This window comes from Chlamydotis macqueenii, chromosome 6 (genome assembly GCF_036417535.1).
Source record: "Chlamydotis macqueenii isolate bChlMac1 chromosome 6, bChlMac1.mat, whole genome shotgun sequence".
NCBI lineage: Eukaryota > Metazoa > Chordata > Aves > Otidiformes > Otididae > Chlamydotis > Chlamydotis macqueenii.
The window spans coordinates 30,325,622-30,335,541 of NC_141561.1; the positions used below are offsets into that span (position 1 = coordinate 30,325,622).

General features: G+C 39.6%; 1 protein-coding gene across 1 annotated transcript in view; it reads right to left on the minus strand.

The window, feature by feature from the left end:
- The window catches only part of LOC104483254 (aldehyde oxidase), a 41,649-nt gene extending 34,143 nt beyond the window's left edge, over window positions 1-7,506 (minus strand). Inside the window, exons 1-5 of the mRNA XM_086751182.1 lie at window positions 7,342-7,506; window positions 6,308-6,365; window positions 3,047-3,143; window positions 1,743-1,851; window positions 1,069-1,195 (exon numbers count right to left, since the gene is read on the minus strand). Of these exons, the coding sequence (XP_086607308.1) occupies window positions 1,069-1,195; window positions 1,743-1,851; window positions 3,047-3,143; window positions 6,308-6,365; window positions 7,342-7,401 (451 nt within the window). The 5' untranslated portion in view covers window positions 7,402-7,506. The remainder of the gene's footprint in view (window positions 1-1,068; window positions 1,196-1,742; window positions 1,852-3,046; window positions 3,144-6,307; window positions 6,366-7,341) is intronic.
- Window positions 7,507-9,920: the final 2,414 nt, after the last annotated feature.

A 9,920-nucleotide genomic window follows, 5' to 3' on the forward strand; every position in this document is an offset into this window, starting at 1 on the left:
TCTTCATCTCAACCCATGAATTTTCCTTTCTTCCTAATTCTCTCCCCCATCCTGCTGGGCAGGGGGAAGGGGAAGCAAGAAACTGTGTGGTGACTAGAGCCAAACCACAACAGTTCTAAAACACGTCTTTTAAATGACATGTCTTTTTATATGAGGTTTGCATTTTTGAAGATTAAGGAGAAGTGTTAGCTCTCCAAAAGACAAAAGAGATCAGTATCACAAGACTTGGGGAGTATGAAATACCCGAGAGCTGCACTAGAGGAAATGCTGACTACAGCTTAGTATGCAGATAAATAAGAGATTGTACAACATTCTTCACCCTCTCAAAATGTTTTTTCTCCTTCCCCCTGACTTATTTCTAATAGAATCACAGAATCATAGAATGATTAGGGTTGGAATGGACCTTCAAAGGTCATCTAGTCCAACCCCCCTGCAAGGAGCAGGGACATCTCCAACCAGATCAGGTTGCTCAGAGCCCCGTCCAACCTGGCTTCAATGAAGGAGGTTAGCATTACACCTCCATCAAAGTTCACCTCATAGTCATGGGAAATGCCTTTGGCTTCACTGTGACTCTAGAGCACAACGGATGACAGAAGGCTACTTTACCTGCAATAAATGCTCACACTTTCCCTTAGAGATGGTCTGCATCTCTCTACCTTATTTGACTGTTTTATTCCTACCACAAGGGGGCTCTCCTGTGGGGCTTATGACATTCTCAGCTTCAGATGTAACGGCATCTCAGAGACATCCAGATGCAGCTTCTTCTCCAATATGACATCATTTTTGCACATCTGATTTAAAGCACTTCAAAAGACACATATGGGGATGTTTTCAACACCTGTCCCTGAAGCAATACACAGCTCCATGCTTCATTTTCCAGGAGAAAAGAAAAACAGGGAATACAAGGTCTGTATCTAGTAGCAACTCTGCTGGGAAGCACTATTTGTATACAGTACATACATACAGGCATGCACATGTACTCACACACACATGCACTCACATAACACAAAGCATCCGAAGAAAATGGTTCAAGGACACACCTACAAATTAAAAAGTGGTAATATTTACCAGCCAGAGCTGCAATCATCTGCTCTGAAGTTGGTTCTGGGTGGTTTCTTAGCAAAGTGTATATGGACATCACCATTCCAGGGGTGCAGAAACCACACTGGGAGCCATGGCACTTGGCAAGCCTTTCCTGTAATTAGACACCACAAATAACACTCCTTTTAGGGTACATCACCATTCTAACAAACTCTCTTAAACAGCAGATGACATACTAAATGTTGTCTTCATACTAAATCAGACTTTTTAAGTAAAACAATTTAAGCAATCTCAAATAAGAATAACTATCTTGGGTGTGATGCCCAGGGACATCTTACTAAGGAAGCTAATTAACTTTCAGTGGACTTCTGTCTTTTTTGCATTCATAATCAAACATCAGCTAAAGGGGCATTGTCCAAGATGCACCATTAGCCCAAAAGGAGCACAAGCCTGATCCACTCCAACAATTCTTATATACCAACTATTTGATTAGACTGTCTGTATTAAAGACAAGAGATAAGCCATATCTCCCCAGCCTTGATCAACCAACCAGCAGAAACTTGTGTAGTCTTCTGTTATAATTTAGCAGGGAGAATAACCAGCATATGAAAGTCCCATGCCCTAAAAGCACTGCCACTCAAGCCAGCCCATATAAAGGAAGAAATCAGTAATTCTCTTACACAGTGATACTCTACTCTCACCTGAACTGGATGAATCTTGGTTTTCGTACTTCCAATACCTTCCACTGTAGTCACTGCTGCACCATGCAAGGAGCAAATGGGAAGCAAACATGCATTTGCTGAATAATGTCTTTGGAAAATAAAGGAGAATAAAGAATATGAATATTATTTTAGTGTAATAAAGATGCATGAACATTATTTTGTGGTCAATCGAGACATAGTTTATACCTACAAAGCAGTCTATCCTGGAATGAGAAGCCAATAAGCCTTATAGAAGGGATCACTTACTAGCCGTGTCTCCTGTCCCCAGCATATTAAAAAAAAGAAAAAGTATCTATGAGGACAGTTCTGTAGAATTTATATCTTCCTTAATACTTCAGTCTTTTCTAATTGCCCTTTTGTCTCTCCCGCCAACAAGCAACCTCTCAAGTGTGTTTTGGAGGATGAAGATGGGGAAGGGAGGGTCAACATAGTTGTCTGAAGGAAGTAAAGAATTAGTGTTGCAATTTTTTAATCAGATTTCTGACCCAAAGGAAACTCTGTTGTAAAATAAATATCATTCTAAATAGAAACAACACACCAAAATGAAAATTCTTCACAGCTTTTCATCATTAGCAATAAAATGTTTTGTTTTAATGTAGTCAAAATGTTTCTTTTCAAGTGGCATTCTGACTGTTTTTAATTTCAGCTCTTATAATAACTTTAAACATTTTCATTTGCATTGCACTCCAATGTAATGCAATTGTCAAATGGAACAACTAGAACATTTTGACTTTTTCCCCACTTAAAAAAATACTCAGTTGACAGTGATATTACCATTTAACATTTTGACTGGAGTTTTCTCAATTTAAAAGTAATTTATTCCAGTTTTCAGCTTAATGAAACTCTGAGTTCAAAGTTCTTATTTTTCTGAGTGGCGTGCAGGGAGTACCAGTATTAAAGGGCTGGCAAGACTCAAGATAGGGCTGCCTGCCCTATCTTTCCATCAGTCATACAACAGAGCTCTAGGAAGAAGCCACATGTCAGTGATCAATACAAAAGGTGTTAAATGTATGCCTCCTAAAAAGCAAGCTCTTCACAGGAGCTGTCAGCATATACGAACAAATTAATGCAAATTTGAGCATGATATTTTAGCAAATTTACAACGTAGCTGAATGAACAGTATTTTTTACAGTGTTCTCATTTGGATTAAAGTGACCCTTCCCTTGGATTCTTTCACTATTAAGTACAGATTTGACAACTTTGTTTTTACAGTTTCAGATCTGGAAATTGTATCTACAGTCATAAAATTCTGTGTGGTTTTCAAAATTTTCTGTTAAGGATACCGTATCTTCTTCGAAGTTGGCTCATAAGTTGAGACCATCACCGTGCAGGCACCACAGCCACCCCCTCCACAGCCATACTTAGTTCCTGTAAGAAGGACTGAAAATGCTGTCATTAGGGAAAAAAAAAGCAAATTATCAGGTTTCATTTTGGTCTTTATTCTGCTTAAAAGCTTGAGGTCACCTTTTTTGCTGAACTGCTAAGGAACACAGAATTGGTCCGGTATGATTAACGCATGTATGAGACTCCTTTCTACATTGAATTAAAATTTTCAGTGAAAATAAAATTGAAGGTAAAAAATAACATGGCCAAAATCCTGTTCAGAAGAAAACAGGAAAGTTGATTCTGACTTCTTTTGGAAGGGGAGTAAGTTGGGACAGAAAGAGGAAGTGAAAAATAGTTTTCCAAGTGACAATATGAAAGGAAGAAACGTGTAATGGGCAAAATAGCTATGTATCTGAAGTTCCAGTGGAACACTAAGACCAATATCCCAGTTTTTCTCTGAAGGCCCATCTACAGTCAGAGTATTAACCTTGCATCTCATCTGAAAGATCACACTTACGAGAGAAGTGCTCGTTTCTATGAATCTGGAACAGTGGCCAATCTGAAGCTGTGAATCAACAAACAGCTAAATTAATGTTCTACAGCCACCAAAAAGTAGATGCCTTACTCTTCACTTCTTCTTCCTCTTCTGCCCTTCCTCTTCTCAACGTTACCTGCTTCAAAAACCAAGATCTCTTGCACCAAGTCTTCTTCTCACCAATCCCTTCCATGAGCTGACTAATGGTGAGCTGACTAACTAGTGACTGAATCCCTAATTCAGCTGAAAGCCTCTGTTTTTCCTGGATAGTTTTCTGCTGGCCTAATAAGTGTAATTAGTACACAGAGAGGTCTGAGGAACTCCACAGCTGGCACAAGGTGCAAGAGAACTGTCTACTAGAAGCCAGGAACAATGGAGGGGAAACGGGCCACCTTCTTTTCACACCACATCATCAAAAGGAAAAAGTGTTTGTCAAGGTGAGGGTTAGCATTCCTCACTGGCAGTAAAGCTTTGAGATGCATGTACTGCTTTAAGGTCTTATCTAATCAAACTCTACCACTTTTTCCACTGTAAAGTGTTTTACTGAGCCCTTTCATAGACATCCTAACCTGTCAGATAAAGCAAATTCATTTCCAGATACAGTTTCTCCCCTTCTTGCACTTCCATGTACTTGTTAATTTACAACAGACCTTTCAGTTATTAACAGTGGTCTAATGTGCCAATTTTTATGGCATTTAGCCTCAAAACAGATGACAGGATGCTTACAGAGGTATTATATTTTACCCTGTAATTATAAAACATATTACTGGAGGATGGTAAAGTTCCTCACGCTCACTCAGGTGATCATTTCACATTATAACTAGTTTGGCAACATCGGCATAAGATATTCCTGTCCTATATTTTTGTTCCCTGACATTAATTTTTGTCTCTTTTCCAAAGTTAGCTGTCTCCCACCTATGTAAACTTAACTATATGTGGAGGCTTGTTGTGAAAAGGATCAGTTCCTCCATCTGGCTAACAAAATGGTCTCAGACACAGCTGGGCAGGTGCATCTTAGGGAATAGCACACCATCATACAGACCTAAGCAATGGAGGGCAGGAATGCTACAAGTTGATATTTAAACTGCACGATGAAACTAACTGGCTCCTGAAAAAAAAGTTGATCTCATCCTCTTTTTATAAGCCAGGCACAACGACACAGAAAGGTTAAATGATTTTTCAAGGTGTTAGAGCAAGTCAGTGCAGAATTAGATTATCTCAGTCACCACTCACTTTAATCAATGAAGTACAACTCTTGTGGTAGGGCTAGTACTGAGCTACTTGGTGGCTGCCAGTCCCTTCTCCCAAGTAGCAAGCAATAGAACAAGAGGAAATGGCCTCAAGTTAGGTGTCAGGGAAGGTTTATATGGGATATTAGGAAATATTTCTTCACCAAAATGACTATCAATCACTGGAACAGGTTGTCCCTGGAAGTGGTGGAGTCACCATCCCTGGAGATACTTAAAAGACACGTAGATGTGTCACTTAGGAACGTGGTTTAGTGATGGACTTGGTAGTGTTAGGTTAATGGTTGGACTCCATGATCTTAAGGGTCTTTTCCAAACTAAATGGTTCTATGATTCTACTTTTAATAACCTGATGGAGTCTGAAGTTTTTCAAATTAGTGAAGAATAATTTCATAAGCACCATCATTACATCAACCTATTCTGCTCCAGACTCCTCCTTATGACTGATCAGTAACAAACGTTATTTCCACTTAAGTTTTTCTTTTGAGATAAATATAAAAACTCTCTTCTGTGTGAATCCTGTAGTATACAGCACCTCACTTGCCCTGTTAGGGTATGTCCATGATCAATCTAGGAAGCTGTAAAAAGGAGATTCTGCTCTTCCCCACATTTGCTTCCTGCTCCTGGCTGCGAGTCCCTACACATGTTCATAATATTACACAACAGTTTCATGAATAAGCTTGTGGCGCAGCGGATTCTGGAAACCTCCTAAGAACAGTTGAGAGCAGACAGACAGTCAGGTCTCTGAAATGGTGAAGAGAAAGAGCGGAAAAGATCAGAGGAACTGCTGCACAATTCGTAGCAACCCAGAAAGCCACTGAGCTGTGGACTGAAACTAAGGAGGAAAGGACCTTGTCTGCAAAGACAAAACTGGCAGGGTGAGAGCTCTAGCTCTCCCAAGCTGTGTTCTCTCTTGTCTAACTAATTTATTTTTTTTTCTGTTTTAAAAACATACTTGTTCATATTTACTTACTGTTAAACTTTTACTTTTTTTTTTGTTTAGAAATCTGTTTGGAGTTCTTCTCATAAGAAAAAATAGATTATATCAAAATTCCAGCAGACTCAGAGTCTCCCTTTTCCTGGGAGAGAGATTTTTACAAAACTTAGAGACTCCTATTCTGTCAAGCTTTATGTACACCGGCCAAAATGTTCTTCTGTTTCTTTAAGGGAGGAGAGGGGAGGTACACAGATACAAACATACACATCATGCCTGATGGCATGACTTTGTTTACTTGGGAAACTCGGCTAAAAATAGAGCAGCTCACTGAGAAGTATTTGGCTTAAGAGAGACATATCATACAATATGGTTGTTTTATCATAAGGCAGTCACAACTTCCTTAATCTGGTAAATCACCTTTTAATTATAATTTATGAGAATTTTGCTCAAACAAGGCTTTCAAATGAGTGACTTAAGTGAACAGACAAGAAAAGGATACGTCTCTTTCGCAGATAAGACAACAGCATTTGTTCAGGATCAGCATTTTTCTCTATTATCTGCAGTAAGAAATTGAAAACAATGTTTAACTAAGAAACCAAGACTTCAAAATTCAGGGCACAGACTACATTCCTACAAAGCCAGAAGAGAATCCTTCTCGGGTTTCCCTCTCATAGAACTAGACTAATTTCCAAAGACCACGAGAGAGATCGGGCTCCTTGTAGAAATTCATTCTCAGACAGATACGCTTCCAGGAAAGATGTGCCAGAGCACCTTGCAACTACTACAAATAACTGCTGCTCAGTGAAAAGTCATACTGAGGGAATTTACCTTCATCCACACTAGGAAAAAAAAATGCAGCAGAACTTTGCTGCAACTTGGGCAGCATAACATAAAGAATTAACGATTTGCAGATTTTAGAGTTTCCCTGGCACTTTAATCTACTAGGATGAATACTAGATGAAGCCTGTAAGGCTATCAGCACAAACGAGTTTTCTTCTAGCTTTATTTATACAAAGTTTCACTTGCCAATAGACTAACAACAAAGAGCAACAGAAATGCTTACATTCTTGATCAACTACAGTATTTCTTACTCCATTGCTTAGAATCAGCTAGTTCCTTCCAGTTGCATGGAATCAACAACCAGTTTAATTTTGTTTTTGCAATATTATGTTTATGTTGGCCAACAGTCCATATTTTGGCACCTGAGTTTTGGTGACTTTCTGTTGTGCCTTTAAAAATCTGATACCATCCGATACCATTAAAGATGAGAAGCCAGGCACGCACAAATCAAAAACGAGTTTGCTCACCAGCACTAGAAGCGTTAGCTAACTAAAGTAATACTTGGAGGCTGATTCCCTCCTTACCCAGTAAGGAGGAGATGGGAAGAAATGCTTCCGGAGGCTTGTGTGAGGAATTCGGTTACACTCCCATGAGGAAGGAGTCCGAGGAAACCAAATCTATGCCCATACCCTCCGGGGTTACTTCTGGAACGCCAGCCTCTCTTTCTCGCCACTCTTTCCGGGCAACACTTACCTTTCTCCCGTTCACATAGAAAATCAGCTCCTCAGCCCCCGCCGCCCCTTGCAGAGACATTGTACCCCAGCCCCGGAGGCCGCAGCAGCCGCAGCTGGAGGGCCCGTGCCGGGCGGGGCGGGGCGGACAGTGCGGCAGCCGGGGGGGAGAGCGGGGGCCCTGGCGGCAGCAGCCGCCCACGGCGGTGCCGAGCACCGCGAACTCGCCAGAAGCGGAGCTGCGCTATCCGCGCAACGCAGGAGCCAGTTGTTCCCAACACTTAGAGCCAACCACGCTACTGGTTTACTGGATCTTCTCAGGTACACTCAAACACTAAGACATACCTCACACTTTCCCGAAGGACATGTGTGTTTCTGCAAAGAAAAATGGTAACATTAGCAACGTCAACTGTTGTTATGTTCCAACAATAAAATACCCAAAGGTAATTTTAAATTGTGATCGGCAGTAAGTTCCAAGTATTATAAGCATTTATAAGAGCTACTTGTGCATGCAAGGGTTTATAGAATCATAAATATTTTCCTCTTCCTGTTTAATCTAAATATGTAGAACTAATTTTCCTAGAAATTTTAAAACAATCGAAATCTTAATTAGTGGTAAACTAAAATATTAAATGTAAAAAAAAATAGATTTAATAAACATGAGAAAAAGCGACCTTAAAGCTATAAAAAGCTCAATTTACCTTATCCCCAGCAAAACAATCCCTGTGACAGCCGCAGATTAATTTTTATCTTTAGTATCATGAGCACATCTTTTTCCTGGCAAAAGTGTCTAATATATGATCTGATCTGGTAAAAAAAGCCCATTTAGTGAAGATTCAACAGACAATGTAACATTATTTACACAGCACCTAAAGTAAGCAACAATTTTACAGAACAATTGTGAGAACTAACTGCATCCTAGAAAATAAATTTTCTCTGTGTATAGAACATCAATTTAAGCAACAAAGCCAGTAAAGAGGGAAAAAAAAAAACAAGGAAAGAAGGGCAGTAGCAACAAGAATATTATTTCAGAGTTAATTACAATAACTTCTGTGCATATTCAGGGAATTTTCTCTGTCCTTTGTTACTTTGAAAGATAGCTATGCTAAAAGGAATGGAAGAAACTAAGGCATAAAGCCCTAGGCCTTATGCTTTTATTAAAAATTAGATAACGTTTATTTGGAACACTGTAGTAGTCTAATTAAGACCATCTCTAAAAAGGTTACTTGTTCTGAGAAAATGAAGCATGTGCTTCTGTTTTCTAGTTTTCAAACCACAGGCAACAGAGATAAACAATCATTTAAAAAAACACTGTGTTGAATCTATCTTCCCAAGCATTTCTGCACCTCTTCATAACGGTCTTGCTAATGTAGTGATATGTACAGCGCGTTTCAGAAAGAAAAAGTCTGTTGCTGAAACTTCTCAGATAATTTTAACAGCTCTGATTTGCAATACAGGTCCCATTGTCTGGGTGACAAGGTAAGTTTCCTACTGGAAGAATTTTCATACTGATGGAATAGTTTTTTTATTCCTCTGAGGTTCTGTATGAAAACATCTTGCTGTCCTTACTGCTGTACATTTACAATCTTTGCGTGGTCTCTGGAACTGGTGACCACAGCTAGACAAGCTGTTTAAGTGCCCTATGTAAACTACCTCGCTAGTGGCATATTTAACTTCAAATTAATACATGCAATGCTCTACGTGATCTTGGGGAAGCTGCCTTGGGGCTGCAGGCTGTCATTAAAAAAAAAACACAACAGAAAACAGTTGTGCTATTGCTTAAATATTTGTAAATAATGCTTTTGTGCCTTTATAGTTCAAGACTTATATGTAGAATGGACACACCTGACGGCTATATCCAGGAGTACATTTTGATACGTATGACTCATTTTTTCTGTCAAAATATACAGCTGAAATTCTGGCAACTCACAGAAGGACGTAGGTTCCCCTTGTTGAACTTCACAAGATTCCTCTTGGCCTGTTTCTCCAGCATGTTCAGGTCCCTCTGAATGGCAGCATAACCATGCAGTGGTTCAGCCACTCCTCCTAGTTGTGGGTCAACTGCAAATCTGTGTAGACTGCACTCTGTCTCATCATACAAGTCGTTAACAAAGATGTTAAACAGTACTGGCCACAGTGTGAAACCCTAAGGAGCTCTAGTGTTTTGCCTCTGACTGGACTGTATGCTGCTGACCATGATCCCCTGGGACCTGGAGTTCAGCCAGTTTTCAACCTACCTTACTGTGCACTTAACCAACACATACTTTGTCAGCTTGTCTGTGGGATGGTATCAGAGAAAGTATGGATTGGTATAAAAGTATATAAATTGGTCAAATGCATAGTAAGGCTTCTCCAGAATACTCTTCCAGCCTTCAACAACTTGCAATTCAGGGATATCCTGTGCCAGAAATGGTGTTTCTGGTAAATCCTCATAGATTTTTCTTCCATTGATTTGTCTGATCAATTGTTAAGCCCACATAAACTAAGAACAGCAACTCCTGTAGGAAGGAGTTCCTCCGCATAATTGCATACTGCATGAAGAACCACATTCTATAACTAAAAGAAGTTAACTTATTTTTATCTCATTAAAAATAAGCTGTG